Here is a 24,109-nt window from a genome sequence, read left to right as displayed (position 1 = left end):
GGTCGGCAGTTAGCATTCAAGACGTACCTTAATACAATGTTATAGTCTTTAACTTCATACTCACACTGCACATTCAAGAACCATCGATCCTCAATCACAGCATTAGGCACCCTGGTGTTCTCGGCGCGGCAGACCAGGTACTTCTCATGGTCTTCAGCCATCGGCACCAGGTTCAGAGTGCTCACTGTCGCGTTGTTGTCAGAGAACTGTGCAAGGGAAATTGAGTTTTATTTTCATATATTTTGGGATGAGTTTTAGTGATCAGGAAAATAGTGGTGGGCCATGGTCTATCACTGACATGCAACTTTCGTCGTCAGGTGAGATAATGTCACAATATTTATGTTATAAAAATACATAGGCTTAACCATTACATGTGAATTACGGAATGTATACTAGCCTTATCATTTCCTTTGGCAGAGTACAGAACAACTGGATTGGGCCGTAAGTAATTTACACCTAATCACAATAAGATCGGCCTGTTGCGAAATTAGAACCCAGAAAGTCGTGTTTAACAATTAACTATTGTGCTTATCAGATCAATCAATTTTAACTAAAGTATTTTGAAAATGCACATATTGAAGCACGCATTTGTATCTAAAAATATTTTAATTCAAACAGTTCAATATCCCCACGCAGGTACAGCCGACAACAAAATAAAATAAAAGCCATATATTAAAAGTAAAATAAATAATTTGGACAATCCATCACAACAGTGTCAAAGCATTAGCCATTAGCCACAAGCCACACAGGCTGAACGCCCGGGTACGCTTGCAACATATGTATTGAAAACAAATGACTGTGTACATTGATCGAACGCAGTTTATACCTACATGTCACTATTGATATCTTAATTAAAACTGTGGGAATAATGATTTGTTTTAGTTTATTTTACTGTCAGTGCTAAGTGTGATTGATTGAGATATTTTTGTTTTTAAAATATGTGTTGGGTTATCGAATAAAACATATTTGAAGCTTAAAACCTGTGGCATGGTAAGCTTTCAGTTCTGAAATACCCCTAAGTTCTTCAATATTAGGGGTATGACTCAGTGACATAGCTTGACGCATGCAAACTCTTTTTTTTAATGGAAAACTTTTTGAATTAACCATGCTGATAAGTCGGATTAAATCATTTATTGAACCAATATATTTGTTTGATCAGATCATCATCATCATCATCATCATCATATTTGTTTGAATATAACTTAATCCTGATTTTTATTTTATGACAAATGCAAAGATTTGTAAGGATGTGGGTATGTTCATAATATGATTTGATTTGAATTTAAGCTGTAATTTATAAACCCCAATATTTATTAAATCCCGAAAATAAACATTAAAATAACATTCAGTGTTAAGATTTATTTGTGAATTCATTGTTTTTTTTTTAATAAAATGTTATCTACGTGTATTTGCGCAGAACTAAAATATTTTATATGATATGCACTAGACACATCGAGTAACAATAATATTTTAAAACTTTTTATTGGAAACAGATTTTCCTGGTACTACTGATAGTGTAGTTGATTAAAATTGTAAAGTGCGCAGTTGAGTAGTTGCTGAATAGTGCACTCAGTGTTTTGTAGCCGACTGTACTCAATTGATTGATGGCCACGTTTTTTTTTAACGTCGCTAGTGGCAAATATTTTAAACACGATTTCAAGAGTAGGTATATGAGGACCGTGATAAAAGACTTTTAAGCCGCTTACAAACTGGCGGATTTTTGTCGCACGTAGCAAAACCTATCGTGTACACTCGATACCGCCCGCACAAACCGAGCGATTTCACGGAAAATCCTCTAGTGAGAAAACGTTCAGGAAAACCGTGTAGGTTGTAGCAGTGTGTTTTTTAAATGTACGTAGGATTTGCCGATTTTTTCGCTGTATATGACAGAAGTAGTAAAAATTATGTTTGGCAAGACATTTTAGTTTCAATAAAACTAAAAACGTACAATTAACAAACACAAATCAGTGTGTTGGGGGTCAGTCGCCTCGAGGTAAGCCAAGATTCGTCAACCTGGTCTAATTTGACGGTCATTCAGATGTACCAACCTTCATTGGTGGTAACATGTCCGTACGGTAAAACTGAGTTTAAAAACAAATCATTTAACACCTTCCCACAAAAGAAATCTACCATAAGCACAGACACCAGCGAGGCGTGGTATAAGACAGCACAGCAACAGTTTGTTCCAGAAAGTTCCGCACGCTCTCCACTTGAGGACGCCTTTGTTGTTACCAGCGCTTGAAGACTCGCTTCCGATCCCTGATAGTTTCAAGCCCGTTGTTTTTTTGAGCATTTGTTTGTCAGGTAAACATTTTACACGTTTCCATAAAATAAGAATATAAGCACAGCCAGTGAAGCGAGGCGTGATTCACACAAACATCAGTATAAGACAGTGCAGCAACAGTTTGTTCCAGAAAGTTCTCGCACGCTCTCCACTTGAGGACGCCTTTGTGTTACCAGCGCTTCAAGTTTCGCTTCCGATCCCTGATAGTTTCGTAACCGTTGTTTTTTTTGAGGAGCATTTGAGTATATATTATTAGTATTTTAAACTGTATTTTAAAAGAGCCCCTTTCAAATAGAAAGGGAAGTTTTATTTAATCTGCCTTCATTTTTACTGTACTCTGCATTGCAAAAATCTTTTACTTAAGTTAAATTTTAATATTTATCATTACAGCTATCCTGAAAATTGTCGAACGAAGTACACTCAGGTGAAAAATATAATGAGTGCAAATATACGTTCAGTGAAACCAACTCCAGTCACATTTGACCCACTTACAGTCATGTTAACTTAACAAATAAATACGTATAAATCCTGCCAGTTAAAAGTTCAACAGTCACGCAATTTTAAAAAACCTTACAAACTAGAATTTATGTGAAAACTTCGGGTCTTCAAACTAAGCTCCGGTTGCAGAAATAAAGTGAGGTAATAACATGTTATGTTGCTATTTTAATTTGAACTTTTTGGTGGTTTGTTTAGCGTAGTTTTTAATTTGTTATGACGTTGGAATAAACTTCGCATGAGGCGATAAGCAGTGAGCGATGTAGGCTTTACTTAGTGCATTTTGAATTTCTACCGAATATTAAATAAGCTCAGTGCCATAAAAGCGTTTAAATACGAGGCATAAGTTTTAATGGAAATAAGCTAATTACAATTTCATAAGGAAGTTACCTCAGAACACAACTTCAATCGAATAAACGGTTACAACTAACCTGAGTTATAATCAACATCGCTTCTCACATTCATTTTTGTGAGTTTGTCACTATTTAGTAACTACGTTCAAATTCAAAGTGTTTGGCTGTTAACGAATGCGTGCTTTACGCTTCACTCAAAAACTGACACCCGTATAGAAAAAGCCACATAAATTCACCAACTTACATAACAGGGTAACAATCTCAAAACTATGTGCAGCGTGATGAAAAGAATTAATTACGGCAGTGATGGGCCATTGTCTACCAACATTTTGACCCACATACAGCCATCAGTTTACACAATGCCGCCACGCTCGGTAAACTTTCATAAAATCATGAGAGAAAATTAGCAATTAACACAGTTTTGTGTAACCAGAAAGTCGATTTTGGTAAAATGTGGCGGCACTTTTTTTAGGATGAAATCAACTGTTTTGTTATTTTTTATACCAATTTTAGTTACAAAAGGTAGGTCCTGTAAAAAATAACTGAAATAAATAACATGATGTTTCAAAATCACTAACTTGACTTACCAATGTGTTTTATTTCTCTATCTTATAATACTAAAACTAACGCTAATTAAAATAAATGTTGAATATTAGTTTAAACATTAATTTCAATATTTGGATCTAAAATCAAACACCAATTAGTAGCAAAACTAAACGTGTCGTAGAAAATTAATTAAAATCACAAACTAATATCGCCGGACATGATATTTGCTCGTTAAACTAATTTGGGGTTAGTAACATAGTGCTAATTCTCCAAATATCAATATTAGAGTAAATATTCTAAAACCAACGAATTCTAATACCTATCTAATTAATTTGTGTAAGACTTTGTAGATCTGCAAGCAAACTATGTACCTAAACAATTTTTTACTGATATCAATAAATGAGTTACTACATATAATATGACATTTAAACTTTCGATTTATAGCTATAAAAACTTATGTAATATTTATTTTAACTAAATTCAATAAATAGGTACATAATTATATTTATTTTGATCACGTAAAATAATAATGAGTATTTGGTAAATCATTATACAAGGATTTAAATCTGATAAACCTTTTTCACATAATTGAAGACCCAATATATACATATTGTTTTTACGTGTTTCAATACTTATTTACATAACAGACTAAAACATTTTGGTGTACGATCTAATGGAATGCATCAATTGTCAAAAAAATACACACAGGTACGCAAATCCCAGCGGCCATGTTTTATTCATTTTTGGGAATCACACCTATTCCCACGCTATGCAGTATTGCTCTGATTTAAATATGGCGCCGGCGTAATTTACAGGCGCAATAATAAAAATCTGAAAAGGGCTGAAAGGGATTCCACATTTCTGTCATCGATAAAAAAGTGGTATACCAACCCCGACCGTTTCTTGGTGCAGTGGACAGCAGCTGCCTGAAAACTTACAGCTGTTAACTGAACAGAACATTCGCTACCCCTCTATTCTTCAAATGACACTTAAAAATCTGTCAATATGGAACTCTTTTTCAAGCTGAATAATATACATTGCTTAATTGCATGTTTCAGCAAAATAAACGTCAAAGCATATGCAACAATGTACATTAACTTGTTTGCTTCAAAGAAAGAATAAAGCGACTGACAAAGTATAGCAATCATCACTTTGCAGTTTCAAATTAACATTTGTAGATATGGCTCAAGTGAGTTGATTAAAAAAAAGCGTGCGTATTTGTTTATTGATTGACTTCCCAGATACATTTCATATGGTTCCCTTAGTACCATTTTCGTAGTTGCTTTGATGAATAAATCAATTATTCTTAATAGAAAGAGTAAATAAATATTAAATAAACATAATTAGTCACGTATTAATTGCAATTTTCCAACGAGTGTCTCCTTAATTAGTGGTTTATTAATTACATATCGTGTCAGTTCATTTCATGTTTTGTGGTTATGTTCACGTTCAAATTGCATAGCGTTACAAATGAATGTGATATTTCAAATACTGATTGTATTTGACTATTTCATAAATAGAAAATTAAAACGCTAAATGGCATAGTATTGGGATGTAAATTTAGTTATAATGTTATTGGGTTTCAATATATTGGTTTAGTATGTGTTGATTTATGAGGTTTTAATCATTTATTCATAACGGTTAGCAGCGTATTCATCAATTTCTGGATAAAACTTCCTTGTGTAGGTATCGAATGATTTTGAATCCATCGTGAAAAAGTCGTGTGATTTAAAGAGGTTCAGAGTTTCGTACCAAAGTATGAGCGAATACCTCAAATCACCCGTGATTTGGACCAAAACCAAGAGCTATAAACGTGAAATTTAAAGGATTCGTACCTAACTTATGTGAGGTATAACTGCCGCGAGTTTCCCAGCGGTTCCCACAGGAGCATAAAGAAATAGTACTCAAGTTCTGACATAAGATCGAGGCGCACACCAATATTATATGATAACTTTGTCGGCGCCCCAAACGACTGTTACCTACATACATTAGTTACAATTCATATTATTCCTTCAAAATCATTAAAATGCTAACCATCACAATTTATACTGTAGTTAAAAGATCAACTGTTCATATAAACTCGAGTGAACACAAACCCAAAACTAGCATCGTGGCCCGATTTAATTAAAAACAGCCACTTGATATTCAAAGTCTGGGATAGGCGTGTATTTACAGTGGCACAGAGCAAATACTAGATTATTGTACGGAGTGGATTATTAATGCTGGGCATATTTGTCGTGTGGTAGTTCAATCAATGTGGGTTTAAACGCGGCTTAGGTTTGTAATCAGTACTTGTAGGGTAACCACGGAGCGAGACGTAATTGGCGCGAACACTGATTACTCACTACTGTAAAGAGGGCTCCGAGAAAATTCTATATTGAACGTTACATGTGTATGAGGCGCTAAGCAGCTTTCCTTCGCAATCTCTCTTTTATATCTATCCAAATGATTTCTATACATCTTGTCGTTATCTTATCTGTTGTTGCTGAATTTGTAGGCTGTTCAAGATAACTGGAACGCCTTTTGAAGACTATTGACAATACTGAATTGTTCGCTTATCATAACAATGGAAGCCATTGCCAGATTAAATAATATAAAACACATTATTATCGCTTGGTAGCAGATATAAAGTCGCGATTGTAACAGAATACCTAAGAATATGAAACCAAACGTAGTAGTGGGTCGGTATTTTCCTTTACGACATAGAAATAATAACAATGTCTAAATGAAGATTGTTATATATTATTCGGTCTGTCGACAAGGCACAAACTGATCCGTCGGGTAGCTAGATTTATTTTGACGTAAGAGATACATGGCGAAAAATATTTCGACACAAATATAAATACACTGGTATCCTTGGGTACCTACCAAATCTGTAAGACATATTATGAGTAGGTTTTCTTTTTTCCCTAACAACAATTTCCTTTCAATGTTTGTGAGGTGGTTTTGAAAATACTCCATCAGACATTAGGAATTCCGTGACCTGCCTTCACGATAAAAAAACCCCATTTGGGAGAATTCCACTCACGTTCTTAGCACTCCTCTTCAACTGCCTCCCGGCCTTCCACCAGGTGACCTGGGCCTCAGGCCTGGAGCCCACAGCCCTGCATTCCACCTCATAACTCCTGTCTGCTGACAGCTGTGCTCGCTTGTTCAGGATCTGCACGCTTAGTGGCCTTACTGCAACAAACTGGATTTATTGGTCCGAGTAGGTGGTGGAAATGAGGACAAGATATTAATAGTTGTTTGATATTGGCTGTGGTATAACAATTATGTGAGTAATGTAATTGAAAATTTGAATAAAAGCTCAAGGGTATACAGACTAAGAATATGTTTGCGCACATCGATGTTTAACGACTTAATTAAGGGGAGGTAAACACATATGTACTAGTTAAACATCTTGATTGAGTCCTCATTGTATTCAAAACTTAAAATACACATAACGTATTTAACTATCTACTCAATTACAGTCATGAAATCTCTTAGTAAGCAACTGACAAGTCTAGAAAATCAAACCTAATGACTCCCAAATTCTTCATCACTTCTCCCTTCAAGTCGATCCTCATAAATATAACATTTAGGTCATACAAAAAACTGACACTAATATAAATCAGGGGTTTTGTCGGAAGCAATCAGCCACGCTTGACTTAATCACTGACCATCCTAATAATACTCCAAGTTGCTGAATATCGAAACTACGTCAGGAATATTTTTCGTCCATTTGACCTCGATAGAGATGGGTAACATGACAAATAAACGTGCGAGGAAAAAATATTACTATATTTTACCCGACGGTACGGGAAAGTTGGTAATGTTTCTCATCGTTTACAATTTTCAAGTAAGATTTTTTCTTTAACTAAAATATCCCTCTCACCTTCTGTTTCTGTAATATAAGTATATGTAAGAATTAGTCTTATTCTGTTTCTGTAATATAAGTATATGTAAGAGTATTCTGTAATATGTAAGAAGTTATAGTTATCGGCACGGATATTGAGCTCTCGGCGGAAGAGTGGGGATCACTTTGCGCACTGTATACATAAGGCAATAAACCAATAAATCGCTTCTGCGCAGGTGAAAGTCAGGGCTCAATATCCGTGCCGATAACTATAACTTCTCATAAAGTCTGCCTTATTATTGTTAATCTGTCAGTGCATCTACAACTAGCCAGTTTACTTAGGTATCATTATACCTTACATCATTAATGTTACGGATGTCACAAAACCATACTTCGTTATCTGCACAAAATCTTCCCATACTCAACCTCAGCTTTCCTGTTTACCACAAGGTAACTTAATGCTCCACTTCTATCTATTATTACCCTATAAAAGATCAGATTAATTCCGCATTGGGAGGCGTATTTCAAGAAAATCAGAGATCTATTTCAATATCGTCGAACGCAATATTATTTGCTCGATTCTAAAGCTTTGCCGTCTGTATCCAGTAATTGAGACCAACTACCGGATTTGCTCAATCGGAACTTCCAATTGAGTGCCTGCTTATAATAGTGCCAAAAATGGTCATTTACCTTGAGTCATGCGGGATGAGAGTGAGTCAAAGGAAATGTACCGCAAAGTATGGCATTGTGCTGATCATAGTGATGACTTATTGTGGTTGAAGGAAATATTCCAGGAAATCGTATGAAGATCTGCGTGTTTACTTCTTCATCTCATGTTATAGGTACTTCCAAAATGTTGTTTAGTGAGGATGTTGTTTTGTTAGCTCTACTTTTTACAGATTAAAGAATGAATAGTCAAGACTACCTTCTTCTCTTCTATTACACTTATTGTAAACCCTATTTACCCTAGCCTTATTTCCTAATCCAGGAATATAAAAAAGTTTTATGTAGAAATTCTGACATTACAAGAGCGACTATAATATAAACACTTAAGAGCTTAGGAACATAATTTTTTTAAATTATCTTCCACAAAAACAAAAAAACTCACAATTGATATCCAGAATGAGCAGCTTAGCCTCCGGAGCCGCTAGGTTGGTATTGGAGGCCTGACAGACGAGCCTGGCGTTCAGATGCTGTCGCCCCACGTTGGGGAAGGTCAGCGTGTTCACCGTCACGCCATCAGGTCGCTGCTCGAAGGAATCATCTATGACTGTGTTCTCGAGGTACCATGTGAGGCGAGGACGAGGGTCACCTAGAAAAAAGATATTTTTTTAAATTCGAAGCAGCCCCAAAAGTCTTAAATACAACATACTGGCCAATGGCCATCATCACTTATGTATTTATTTTTCTTGTTTATGAGGTATTTAAGACACTCTTGACCTTAATATTGTACAGGAATAGTACAAGGATATATTATTTTTATATTTTGTTATACAAATCAAATTTTTATTTATTTAGCACATTCATTTTCCTTCCTTTTCCGAAACGATCTTAATCTCATTTAATACCTGTATTATTTACACGTGTAACTATTTTCGTTATAAATAGTGTTCTTGTAGGTCCTTATCGCTGACTCAAGATCTCCAAACAAGGATAATAAACGACCCTAAAGTTCAGGGGGTATTTGGAGGATATTTATCTAGACTTAAGACTCATATATTACTGAAGGCTCTTTTCTTGTGTTCGATTTTTGCTGATCTGGGTATCGAACAATAGGAGCACATGTCCTGCAGTCATAGTAATCGACTCGGCCAGACCTCAACAAACAGAGGTTGGTAAATGTAACTAAATTCGACTGAATATATTATTGAATATATTCGACGAAACCTGACCTCTACTAAACCAGAGACCACTCGAACATTAGACTAGTATTCTAAGTACCTACTAGATATCTAAGTACTGGTAACAGCTGACTATCGATTTTCGTGTGGAAACCAGGATCAACTGTTTAGTTCTCTCTGGGGCACGAAGCATCGGTGCGTAAAATTTGGCTAGCCAACTATGAACTAAGTGGCAAGGTTCTAGTTTGCAAGTCTATCGTTCGACGCTCTGTTACTTAGCCATGAGCCACTCTTGACTAGACACAAGTAATATTAACGCTAGATTATGCTAACAAATCAATCATCGAACTTTTCGTTCTTTATGTTAAGGTCCTAAGGGGCATAGTGTAGTGCCTATAAGTCGAAAATCAAAGTTATCCAAACTTGAGCTAGTATGTAAAAATAATTCTGGTGGTTATAGTCTGCTTTAAACTTCAGCTTTGTAAAATTATATTAGCATGGATAGTTTGCCATTTACATCATCATCATCATCATCATCATTAACGGCCATATGTATTGTTCAACTAGTCTTCTCACAGAGAGAGGCAAAGGTTTTGGCCAACATAACGCTAACCATTTCTTTTTATTAGATTGTCAGAATAAATAAAACTTACTCAACCCTAAATGAGGGATCTAAACATCTCACTGTAATAAGAAAGCTCCTTAAAACATTTTAAGTAGGCACCGAAAGATCTTAGGAGTGACAAAAATAAAGATAAAATGTTTTAGCATTGCGAATGTCAGACTGTTTGACACCGCTATCTGTGTCAAAGCTTCAGAGGGTTTGTCACTTAGACGATTCAAAAAATCTTTCGCAGAATGCTTTTATTATGAATGGAATTGGTTAGCAACCCTTTAGAAGAGCGTAGCGCTCAAGTGGCAGACATTTTCGAATAAAACGTAATGATAATGTAACTAAATTGGGGCAATTTTCTCTACAATATATTCTAAAATATCATGTGCGATTACGTACTTAGATGTTCTAAATATTAAATAAAATGTACCAACACAAAAAAGATGCCTATTGGCCAAGAATTTTCGTCGGCTTGAAAACCTTTCATATTATATGGACCAACTCAATGAATGCCGGAGAAGCACAACGAAACTACACAAATAAGTTATATCCAGCGGCAATATATCAAATATGCACAATACGAGTACATCGGCGCTGTGATTATTTGGCAAATATACAAAAATACAATACTAGAGAAAGAGGATTAGATTTTTTCCGCCCCCTACAGTAAAATGATTAGTTGACCCACTTCTGGGAATTGAGGAAAATGTCAGAAATAATGTTAGAAAAATAAACTGCGGAACTATCGGGAAATACCTTTGAAGCTCTGACCTTCGGCTTCATGATTAATGGTCAACGCCAAACAAAAAATAATTATTAAATTAAAGAGGACGTTCCGTACTGATTTTTAGCCTAGAATATCCTTTACAATCTATGTCAGGATCTGTTTCCAGCCTATCATTATGCAGTTCTTCACCAATCCATGGAAAGACAGCGTCAAACGTTATTTAACTGTATGATCGATCGAACTGCTTATTAGCAGAAATTGGTATATAAATACGTATTACCATCGTGTTACCATTTTCCTGGAACTTCTCACCGAAATTATAAACATAATTACCGATATTAGTGAAGATATGTTTTCCTGCCCGTGTAAAAGACAAAACAGAGATTAATGTAATAATAATAATAAATCCGGGTATAAATGGGCGCAGTTCGTTTTTGCGAAATGTGTCCATAACAGAGTATTTCTGTCATGGCGTACTATCGCACACAGCTGCAGAATACCGCTCAGTATTATTGCGCAACGAGAGTGACATCATTGCAGATGTTATCTGAATGGATGCTGGAATAACGTCACTGTTTAATTGTGAAGAGTACTAGATCATGCAGATAATGAGCCACTTATTAAGTAGATAGCAAAGAAAACTAATATTATGTCGGTAATTCTGCGTACCTAGTGTTTACTAGAATGAAGTAAAATACACACATACGGAAGTCACAGTCGAAAAAATACCTAGCCTTCACCTCTTAGTACGATTTTATCAACCTGTATGACACAAGTACGTAACATGAAAGACACAAATACGTAACTTGACACAAGTCACAGTATTTTTATGAAAGTACCTACATCAAATATCAATTAGAGAATTAATAAAAAAATACTGAAATTTTAAAATCCCATACTGAATTATTCAGTACCATTTCGACATACTCATAAAAATACATCAATAAAAAAAAACTGCAACATTAAATCGAAAAGCCGTCATCAATCGAGAAGATCAAATCGATGCAAAATACTCGATTGCATCCAAAAATGCTGAACAATAAAAAGGAACAGTATTCACAAATACTCCGAAATAACGAGCGAGGGTATATTGCAGCCTATCAGATGCATAGCTGTGGAAACCCCCGTTATATTGCTATCTTTCAATTGTAACCAATCAATCAGACTAGCTGGGTTATCATTGTTGAAGTTACTGTTTTTAGGGGCCTGTATCTAGAGCCCTGAAATACTAGTAGGTAGTCCAATTTACATCGCCTAATCAACCAATCTATCAGTATATCTAAAGCTTCACTTTAGTCTTCTCTCAGCGTGGTAGGTATCGAATCCTGGTATCATAGTATGTGACTTAACTTATCCATATTTATTTGAATCTAAGGAGCTACCAAAGACGGCATTTGCTGGCATCATTTGTCGAGGCCTACGTACAGCAGTGGACAGCAATGGGCTAATCACCATGAAGATTTTAGTTGAAGAATGAAAAAAAACAAATAATCTAGAGCCTACCTGACTGGCCACAACTTTATTGTTATTCTTCGAAAACGTGGCTCAGTCGGTGACATCGTCAAAAACGATCGATCAAAGTTAAGCCACGCTTGCTGCCGCAGGTCCGAGTATACGTGACCAACCATTTCATGAACCTCGGAAAGTATGTTAAGCTATTGGTCCCGTCTACCAATATTTGTTGATCTTAGATAATCCTTTTTGTATCTAGAGGGGCTAAAATATAATTCAACAGAATTTCTCTGGCTATTTCTTAAATAATAAAAAGTAATTACCTAAGTAGGTATATAATTCCACGCGGCTTCATTCTCTAATGTGATACCTAAAAAGTGGCTCACTTAATTACTTACATCAAACTATATTGGTATGTTTCTATAGCCACGAAGCTGCCAGAATCTCAAATTTTCGGCTGTTACCAAGACATTTTCCCTAATTTGTCTAAAATTATCGTAACATAATCGTCTGTTCAAACAATCCGCCTACGATGCTAGGCAGCCTAATGACGACACAGATTAGGCGAAGAGCGCGCTGTCTAAATTGTGACATTACCTGTCATACCCAGGACCTTTCAATACTGTTTAATTAATCAATCTTAATCAAATCAACAATGATTGTATTTAGATGTTATTAATAATAACTAAGATCACTAAATCCAAAGGTAAGCCTTTCATGTTCAAGAATTTTGATTAATTAGATTAGAAGATCAGGATCGGTATCGAATGAATAATTCAATATTCCGAACACAATTACATTTTGGACTTGGAATCAAGACGTTTATGAAAAGTTTTTTGGCCACAGATTGTGTGGTGCCATAGTTTAATATTATTTGAATCAATAATATCGTCTATGGATTAAATTATAAGACGTGATAATATATCTCTTCTGAGGCTCTGCCAAAAGAAAATCGTGAACTCGTGACGTGACCAGGCATGCAGCCATGTTCAGACAAAGGATAAGCTTCTCTGCCTAGTAAAGTTAAGTTTACATATGCTATTCTATATTATAATATTTTATGCAGTAAAACAGATATAGTAATTCTAATTAACCACGATGAAAAATAGTGAACAAGCATAAATTATTCGAAATAACAAAATAGCAAGAAGACTTAATGCACCGTATATTTCTTTTAGCAAAATTGTTCTCACACAATGAAAATAATACTGTCTTCACGCTGTATGCACTAAAAAACTATGTTTAGACTGCACAAATTGCAACACAAGTGGTGAGCACTAATTTCCGCGCTCTGCACAACACGAAAAAATAAATGCGGAATATCTACGGTAGAAAATGCGGGAATTCTAGCCACAAAACTAGACGTATACACTCGCTATTATATACTGCTTTATGTTTGTGAAAGTGAGATGTGAAAAGAGCTTCAAAAGATAGCTGTTGAGTTTGGAATTTATCCGACAAAGTAACCTTTTTGACGTTGCACATGAAATGGCCCGCTACGTTCTTAAATTACCATTGAACAGTTTTCGGTAAACACAAAATAATATACTCGTAGCTACTACAAGAGACATCGCATTATGCAGAATAAATGGACGGCCTGATCAAGAATTTAAGTTCAATTTATAATAGACCATCTTTAAATATCCTGGCGATGATGTTTACCATAGAAATCAAGTCTGATTTAAAGGCAAAAAATATTAATTGATGGTCTTACCTCCGAAGCACTCGCAAGCCAGTTCCAGGGTGTCTCCCTCGTTGTATGGCTCCAGAAGACGTGTATGGCTTCTAGTCTTCGCATCCATAATAGTCGGCCTGTTTGGTGGTGCTGTGGACAAAAATATATTTATTCACTGTCTTTTAGAACTCGAAGCACCGTCTTTAGATCTCAATTGGTTTTGGCAATTTTTCGTCTAATTATAACGAACAATTTCGCTTTAGCAGTTAAATTATTTTGAAGTATTTAATTAGCTCTTTAATTATTTCCTCGGCGCCATCTTCGTTATATGCAGGTACATAGGTGTTTACTGATAATGAGGCTGAATACACGGAAATTGAAATCTTGGCACAATAATTAAATGCTATTGTCGTGTTAATTTGTACACGAAAGGGTAATGACGATTGACAATCAAGTCTGTTACAAAGATATTCCTCATGAGTAGACCAATGTATTTTAGAAGCAATTTCATGCAAAAAAATCATACAATATTAAAGTTAATGATCTCGATAGACAGTCTAAATTATCTCTCTAACAAATTCAAACTCATTGTGATTCATAGAACCACAAATTTCTACACCTAGTTTATATAATATCGAATAACAAGATCGTTGATAATCCAGAGGTCACAGATAACCAAAACAAAATAACCATTACTTAAAAAACTCGATCGCTAGACTAATAGACATGAAAGTTGATAGACATCAAATTACTGATGGGGTGAATTCATAGGCTTTAGTATAGATTCTCTAGAGCAGATAATACGCTGTCGATCGATAGCTGAGCACATTGCTATTCGGTGTGGCACGCACTGTGAACGTAAATCAAACAGCTCTATATTAATATCGTTTTCAGAATATACTGTCTTGATTTTTTGGGGTGAAGGTATATTTTGGTAAGGGGAAATCCGATTATGCAGGTCGTTTATTTGCAGATTTTATGACTTGTTTTAATAAAATTACAAATTATAGACATATGTAAAGTTTGTGTTAACCATTCTTAATCGTTTTATATGAAATCAATTTCAGAAAAACGAAATAATTTGTTGGGTGTAAATAAGTAAGCTTAATTTTAGTCTCCAATTTTACAACCAAGACACAACATCTCGATTGTTTTGTCTAAAAAGGTCATAACGTGGGTATATACCCAAAATTATACAAAAGCGACTAATGTTATGACTAGACAGTTTCATATGGCGTGTTAGAACCTAAGTACATATGTATTGAAAAAACCTTTAAGATCTGACCATTTTTTTGTCAGTCAGTAAAAAAAATTGGTATGTTTCCTGGAAAATTGAAAACTGCACAAAACATTCGGTACTAGAATAGAATTACCTTTGTCACGATTACCTGACCACAAAACTAAAATAACAATCACAAAATAATATTTTAATGTAATTTAGATTTGTATAAATAATGTAAGCTGTTTGTTTGAGCAAATGAGAACTAGCAGGTACACAAATATTGACACAACGCCACAAAGCGCGATGCTCTAAATAAATAGCATTTTGCGTTATTGCATTACAAACCAATATGTAATGTATGGCTATCCCAAATACAATTGTTAGGCGCTGTGACCTAATCAAGATATAACTAGTCTGATAATTAATTATTAGGTATTGTTTCGTTTTCGGAAGAAACCTTTGAAGGTAATGTAATATAGTATGATGAGCCTTTTCAGATTATCCGATTTTTCAGTAGCAAAATTGAGCGAGTACGGGTGGGTTTGCGTACATACATGTGACGCCGTAATTGTCAAGTGTTTGCAGTCGTAAGTGCTTTAATTGTATGCACTACATTGCCTCGGAAAATCCGCCAATATGAGAATGCTTCAGTAGAAAACTATAGATCGTTACGACCCTTGATCCCACACAACAAACCATAACATTTTGTCATTCATTTATCTCTACAATAAAGCAAACTTAAATCAGATTATCCCTTCAAAGTTGCATAACGGTCGAACAGTTAAACCTCAAACCTCAGTTATAAGTTAAGCCGCCGCAACCGCGACGCAGTAAACTACGCAAAACGTTTAGCTGAAACTTTTATCTGATTCAATTTAACTGGTTCCGTGTGAAAACGTTATGGACGGACAGAAAACTTTGCACTTTGTTAATGTAGATTTATCAGCGGCAAGTCTTAATGGAGGAGTTTTGGTGTCAAAGATGTTGTTCAGTGGGGCTAGGATTTTTGGTCCTTGGTTACGGGAGTCAGAAAGAAACAGTAGTGGAAAATATGAAGAAAAAGATAGATTTTGTAAGAACGGTTTAAACTCAAAAGTTATTATACTTATAAATAGTAAAGATAAAAGGAAAATTTACATGAAAAGAAGTGTGTTGTGCTAAACACTCAACTTCTATTGTAAGTCTCAATTCCAATTCGCTCATATTGCTTTGCTGTAGGCAATTTTTTTTGACACGAATTGAAAATCAAAAGAGAATGACTTTATGGAGCAGATGATCTATGTAGGTTATGAAATTGAATTTAGAATTTCATTGTTTTGCTTTTCTCAATGGTTTTTGCACTGAATGGCCCATTGCTTAGTAACAAATGAAAAAACGTCCGATGACAGCAGAAGCGGCGTACAAGCATTATTTTATATTTATTACGCACGTATCAAATTAAAATTTCCCTTAATTGCACAGGTAATATGTACAGCGTGGCAACTGCGTGGCGTCGGCGTGGCGCGTGCGTGTGAAAATAATCACGTTACGAGATGTTAACGAGTTGTTAAACATTTTAATTTGAACGTCTCATGTGTACTGCCATTAATTGGGGATCCGTTAGACTGAATTATAATTACGCAGTGCGCCACTGTGTCAAGTTTATGTTCGCAATATATTGCTTACGTGATTTTATTTATACGAAGGTCAGCCCGTTTTTCGTCAGGTTTGGTTCCCTGAGGAGGAAACCCAGTATGTTTTGCAATATTTTTGTCCTTAAAATATTATATAAGAACTGACAGATTTTTTCTGTTGTTTTGTTGAAGCAACATCCTTATTGTGTAACACTGCGGTACTTGAGCGCTTGTATCCTCGCTTTATATACATGCATGCATATTATAAGACTCGTTTATGTACAGTAACATACTGCTAAACATCACAAAAAACTTATACTATCAAGACTACACCGAACTTAGCACCGCAGTATGTTTTTGGGAACTCTTCATTTTAGTTCTTATTCATCACTACTAGGTTTTCAACATCGTCAAAAAAAGCCTCAAAAACCCACAAAACTGTAAAGCTAACCAGTCCTAAACAAAAACAGATTAATTTCCCATCTTCACGTACCACGGTACAGGAGCGCCTAATCCCCCGGTTCTGCCTAAGACACGTTCGTTCTTTGTTCGCGCGCTACCGACTCTTTGTCTCACGTAATTACATCGCTCATTGTGAAACTGTATCTATTTAAACGGCGGGTAATAATTTACGCTATTCCCCTTATTGGGGATAATTATGTGAGTTCGGGTGTAGGGTATTGAGGTAATTGCGGTAGATTTTGTGGGTAGAAATCTATTTTTGTTGATGTTAAAAAACTTTTGTCGCGATAGAAGCTAACATCTAGAAACACTGTCTGACGAAATATTGATCATTTTCCCCTCCTCATAGGGAAGTTTTAAAAAAAATATAGAAAAAGTAAGAAGTATTTTTTGATGCAAAATAATTGTAAGTACCATCTTTCAAGACTCAACAAATTCCGGCTCTCAGCAATCGCGAGCAAATCAACCGAAATAAACTCCACATCCGGAAATGATCATTTATAATGCAAGCAAACATTTAATTTATTCAGTCGTCCAAGTCCCACATTGTTTCAGAATTCGGACCCCAATGTCTCACACGTCAGACCCCAAATAAATCCGGATCCCTTAAACCCCAAAGAACGGGACAACAGCTGTAATCGCTCGCATAAATGAATAACGGGTCGTGTCCGGATCGTATCCGGCCCGGAGTCTCGCACTTAGATTTGGACCCAAACAATCCCGAAGGAAGGGGTTCTTAATGATGTAAGGTGATGGACTGCCAGTCCTTTTCATGGCTGTTTTGTCTTTCAAGACGGATCGTCGGCATTCGGAATATTAGATAAATATATAAGGATAATAATTGCATTGTTTATGTACTAACTGTGTTATCGTTATTAGTATGTATTGCCAATTTATCAGTTCTAAATCGAATGGTAAAACTTCAGTTGCAAATAATGCATACAAATTAGTTTTGATATAAATATTCTGCTTTAAAAATGTGAATACGTGACAGAATTTCTTAGAACCTATTTTTTTATACAAAACTTTTAGACTTTGACTTTGAATGATCACTGAATCCTTTGACTATATAAGTGCCTATTAAAACAAAGAAATAGTTACACTTGCAAATAAATAATAACAACAAGCCGATCCAGGTAGGATCGCTAAGTGGCCAAACTTACACCAAGCAGGCCACGTAACTAAACAAGGCAATCGTGTCCCGAATTTTTCCCGTCAACGTGACGACCCAAGACGTCCAAAATAAGAAATTTGTTCACGTATGAGTCCAAAAAACGTCCGCAGAAGTTAAATTTAATCGCGCAACTAGTTAGGGAGAGAGGGCACGTAGACGCGCGTGCAACGGGACGAATGGGAAATTGTCCTTTTGCGAAATAACCTTCATAGTGCCGACCTAATGTGCCGTGAAAACTACTATTATGTACAGATGTATGCGAATTACGTTTATATGTTGCAATATTTTGGGGTTACACGGAACGGCTGGTAATTTGCTCAGGAAAAGGTAAAAGGCATTTCAGAAAAATTGGATGAATTCCGAGTTAATCCGGTGAAGTTGGTAAAAGATTAACCATTATGGCGGGATCATTAAGCTTTTTTGACGAGCCAGAAAATTCTTCTTACGTTTAGAAGAAGGTTTAAATCCATTTTCTTAACAGAGGTTCAATTTATTTCTATTATATTAATGTGCGTCTCAAAGGACCAAAACCTAGTTTGTACTAAAAACTTTTATGTTGAAAGGAAAGTATACAAAACGGCGTTTATTTTTAAAGCTTGATCCATTGTTCGCTTTATTTTTCTTTCCGTATAGCATGATATTGTCGCGTGCAGAGAGCGCCACCACTTTAAGCGTAGCCTTTGCTACCACAAGGCGCGCATTGCAGCCGACAAGCCGTCATTTATACCAGAGCTAAAAATTTAGAATTTCACCACAAAGCTAGCGAAAAAAGGAAAAAATCTTTAGAAAAAAACGGTTCTGAAGTGGCTACCGTTATTGGCATGTTCGACTTGTACAACAAGCTAGGCCTTTGAACGAAAAGGATCGCTTCATACGATGAATACGAGCACCAGTATATAAAATATTTCCAATAAATAGGTATAACACTAACAGTGACCCGCGTTTTCGCCTATTTGTACCACATGTTATACTTTGACTCTACTAAAATGTCACAGTCTTCATCATAAATTGAACCGTGAAATGCAAAAAGAATATCTCAAATCCGACTAGTACTTCAAAAAAGTTGATCCTTCACAAACAAACCAATTCATCAACTTTATATAGTATAATATAACTAACATAAAAGGAAAAATGACGGACGCGACCTCCAGTGCTCTTAGAAATGTGAGTTTCTTTAGTAACGCAACCAGTGTGACGAATCTAGTGAATCCCGCGGGACCGCCGAGAAATGGGATCGTCAACTTTAGACGAGAATCGAGGGCTGACCTCTGATGTGACGATAATTTATAACATAGGTGCCTTTTATGAATACAGATTTATTTGTAGGAAATATTTCCTTTATACAGTTTTGTAGAAATACAAAATTATAGGTATATGAAGTTGAAGCTATACGCAATTACATAAAGGCAAACACAAATAGGTGAAAGCCAACATATTGATGATGATGTCCTCCTAGCCGATTATCGGCTACGGCGGCTGTTCTCATGTAAGGAGATTAGCCAACTACGCAAGACATATTATAGTGCACGAGCATTTGCGCAGACACAGGTGCACTCACTATTCCTTCTCTCTTATAGCCCGATGGGACGGTAATCCGACACGACCGGAGAGAGATCAGGCGCAGGACCGACATTTTACGTGCTCTCCGATGCACGGGTGTATCAATCACCAGCTTCCAGGCTCCGGGCTGCTTTGTGAAAGTCTTCTAAAACCCACAAAGCGATTTCGGCCCGACTCGGGAATCGAACCCGAGACCTCGTGCTCAGCAGCCGCACTTGCGACAGCTAGACCAACGAGGCAGTTAACAAATTTATTAGACCTTTTACGAGCGGTAAGACGAAACAGTATTGAAGTACCTACTCTCCCTTTTTATTTAACATTCGCAGGAGCTCAGTAAAATAATAAGTACCTAAGTAATTGGCTTTCCGAAACCCCTCCAAGTCTGTTTAATAAGGCGTCATTACAAATGTCAGGGAAGTTTCTTTTGTTCCGCTGACAAGTCAAACTTCAATCGTCATAACACGCGTTTTATTGGAGCGAAACTTTTTAAACATACTTCCTCTAAGCGGACAGAGCAACCGTTCCTTATGAATATTTACAATTGTTCCCGAAATACTACTTCAAAAGTTTTCCGTTCCGACTCCAAAGCGCAAACTGAAGATAAATTAAAAATGCAAAAAAAGAAAACGGGCGTGAAGAAATTCCTTTTTTTAATATTCCATTATTCGTCGACAGAACGTCGAATAGAAATGCTCCGGAACTAATTTCGTTTTGGAATTATTGAAAATGTCTGTAATGGTATTTTCGGCGGACGTTTAGAAATTGAAAAGTTCTTTGATCGCACACGTTTAATGAAACACAAAAGGCCTTACGTGTCTCTTTTATGAGGAAAAATATTATATAAAATATTATTACGAGTGATTCAGTTCCATTTCGCACAAAGTTGCCGGATTTAAGCCTCCAAGTTTTCTAATGAATAACTGAATAAGAAAAATTAAGGGAATATTATGTACCGTTTTAAACTTAGGGGTGGGTTAATAACATTTTATTTAAAAGAGTTGAATTCGAGGTCAAACCTACGAAAATGAGACCTCTAGAGGGTTGGAACTAAATTATTTTATCCTGAAACTTGTCTCACTAATTCGATAGTTGGAGGTTAAATTAATCAGTAACCAGTTTATCACTTAAATGTCAAAGGTACTCCTAGCGAAATAAGGTTAATTATAAGTACATGAATCCCTTTCATAATTATTCTTAATGGAGCAAGTATCAGTATTATTTTTCTTTATACTTTCCTTCCTTATTTAAATTTATAAACGAGTTTGAAATGAATAATGAATCTGAAATGTTGATTCATATCAAAATACCGAAAACTATTAGTTCCATGGTTATTATTTCAATGAAAACACGAACTAACTTCGGAAATAATTACTGAAAACTATGTATTCAAATGTTTTCATTAGTTATTCTAGTTAGCTACACTGGTTTGTTGGAATTTAATCGACACATCGACTTGTATTTAAACACGAGATTACGTTTTTTTAACTACAGCAATTACTTCATCTATTTATTAAGTAGTGTAATGATATCTGAAATTGAACACAAAAAAAATGTTGGATGGATATTATAATATATTTTTTAAGAAAACGGACGTTTTCGATTCATTAAAAAATAAAAATCGCCTTAAAAAGAACTCAGACAGTGAATGCTTAAACGTAAAGCAATTTCCTTCGAAGGTCTCAAAGTCTAATCTTTAACTAACATTAATAGTTTTTAGGATACCGGACCTAAAAAGGAACCCTTAGATAAAAAAGGGTGATCCCCTTATTTTTTCTTGTATAAAACACTAGCCGTTTTCCCGCGGTATCACCCGCGTCCCGTGGGATCAACTGCAACTACATATTATGTTACTCGGGAAAAGTGTAGCTTTCCAACAATTAAAAAAACCATTTTACTGTATTAGTATAGATTTCTCAGTGAATATTGTATAGCAAGATCAGCAATTAAAAACATTAACCTGTCCCATTAAACTTTGATACAAAAAAAAATCCATTAACCGAGCTTCAACCAGTCTTCATTGAATAGTAATCGTAAAACAATTGAAATGGGCCAGCCCGGTTGTAAACGCTACCCCACTTAGACCTGTATTGGAATCTTTCCAATTTGTAATTGCCGTACGGCTGCAAACCACTTGGCTTGCTCCCACCTGCTCCATGAATTCCTTCCCATCGGGTCTAAAGCAAAAATCTGTCAAAACTCACCAAATAATACCGTATTTTAAACTAGATGGAGTTAAACACAGGTCGTCGCTTTGGATACTATAGTATCCATGGGCGAATGACGCTACTTTTTCTTGGATACCGTACTATCCACGGACGTTAGAGTGGATAATATACATTAGGTGGAAAATATACAATGATAGCCACAATTATGGACCCTGACAGCAAAATAATTAGAAGAAAGGAAGGCGTTTAACGTAGTAGTAAATAATAAAATCCTTCCCCCGAGATCCAAAAGATTTTAAGTACAGAGACGTTTTTTTGATATTTTAGAATTTTTTAGATCCATGCGGAATGAATTCATTTAATTTTCAAGAAATGTATGAAAACTTTGCTCACAGAAAACAATAGGTTTGTAGTAAAGGGGAACCGGCCAACCACTTCAGCTCTGTTACTGATTGCAGCTATTATCGCAGGTAGGAACGTGACCGATACATACTTGAACCTCTTTTTGGTCCTTCGCTTGCTACGTTTTTGCGGACCGCTCTTTCAGATTGAAAAGCTCTGAAGGTATTTTATTCAGACGGTCTGGATTATGGGTGCAATTAATCTGCTTTTGGGTGGTAGTTATTGTTATTTTTGTGGTAACAAAATATCGGTATTGCTAGGTTAAGAAAAATGCTCAAATCTGTGGAGACTTTGTAACACTATTTGTCATTATAAGCCCTGGTTTCAGATACAATTTTAATACTGATTATCAACTTTTTTTAGACGACAGTGTACAAAAACATACACTTTACATTGAAAACCTTTACGTAAAGTAACCGAGTATTCAGTTTCACTCTACCATTAATTCATTTCCGTGACAAAACCCATACGGAACATTCAAAATCCGTTTTGATTTCTCCATCGGTAAATTCTCAGTGTCATAAATTAGGTGCACCGCTCATGCGCTTGGCAACGTCTGGCATTAGGCCAATTGAACGAATAATGAAGTCGCGTTGTGTGTTTATTACCTAAAAGATGCCATGGATCACTGTCGTGTGTCGCTACGGTATGCAACAATCTGTTTTAGTAATGTTTGCTTGCTGTTTTAGTTCTAGTAAGTTATTGAATCTGTTCAGCTAGGAAAGCTAAATGGTCTGTTTGTTTAAATGTGCAAATCACAAGAAGAGAGAGCATTTAATGAGAAAGGCTATCATAGACTACTTTTATATGGATGCGCAAAGTATTTACCACGAGACGTGGGTAAATCTGCTGACCAGCGGAAGCTAGTAATCTTCATTATGTCGACTTAGGTAAATTCATGTTTTATTATGTAGAAGTATAAGTTATATAGGTCAATTAAAAACCGTTCAAACACAATCCTTCAAAGATTCTCGTTTCCTTGTAAAAAGCTTAGCGCAACAAAAGCGACGTCGAAACAAACCAACATTCTAATCCGATTAAAACAAAACAGAATTGCAATTATTATGAAATTGTTTGGCGAACGACATTACAAACAAATGTGTTTTATTAATTGTATTGAATCTGCCTCGTCAGTGCTCATTGTTTGATAGAATAGATCATGATTAGTCGTCGGGATGACGTCAGCAAACGGACAGACATTACAAATTATATTTATTGTGTTACAATGTGGACTGTTGGATTAGTTTCAAATATGGTCCGCCTATTTTTTGTAAGTTATAATTAATGTTTAGCAAATGAGAAATTGAAATGCTTTCACGGTTTTATTAATTATAGTGGTCTTATATAAGGCTGTTCTGTATTGTGTACAATTTATATCTGAGTGAAAATGAAATAATTATATTCGCGTCTCCAAAAATAGATTTATATAGCTTCAGATTAAAATAAATTTTACCTACAGGTGCTGTAGTAAAATTGATTTCCTTGTACCTTTTGTAATTGAGTTTTGCTGTTTTTTGGTTACTGTTTTAAGTTTGTATATTTATATAGTCAAAAATTATCTGCATTAATAAATCATAGCAGTGACAGTTTTTGAGGTTAAAATAAGTCATTGTTTTCATCGATTACATTTTTTTTTTAATGTTATTTATCACGTTTTTCTGTGACTTAACCTTAACCTAATAAAAATGTT

General features: G+C 35.5%; 1 protein-coding gene across 1 annotated transcript in view; it reads right to left on the bottom strand.

Annotated features, from left to right (window-relative positions):
* Nucleotides 1–24,109, bottom strand: part of LOC110372525 (sialoadhesin) — an 83,572-nt gene that overhangs the window by 5,587 nt on the left and 53,876 nt on the right. Inside the window, exons 4-7 of the mRNA XM_064039716.1 lie at nt 13,861–13,971; nt 8,622–8,831; nt 6,707–6,858; nt 65–206 (exon numbers count right to left, since the gene is read on the bottom strand). Of these exons, the coding sequence (XP_063895786.1) occupies nt 65–206; nt 6,707–6,858; nt 8,622–8,831; nt 13,861–13,971 (615 nt within the window). The remainder of the gene's footprint in view (nt 1–64; nt 207–6,706; nt 6,859–8,621; nt 8,832–13,860; nt 13,972–24,109) is intronic.

Source organism: Helicoverpa armigera, chromosome 20 (assembly GCF_030705265.1).
Source record: "Helicoverpa armigera isolate CAAS_96S chromosome 20, ASM3070526v1, whole genome shotgun sequence".
NCBI lineage: Eukaryota > Metazoa > Arthropoda > Insecta > Lepidoptera > Noctuidae > Helicoverpa > Helicoverpa armigera.
This window is presented reverse-complemented; position numbering and strand designations above follow the sequence as displayed.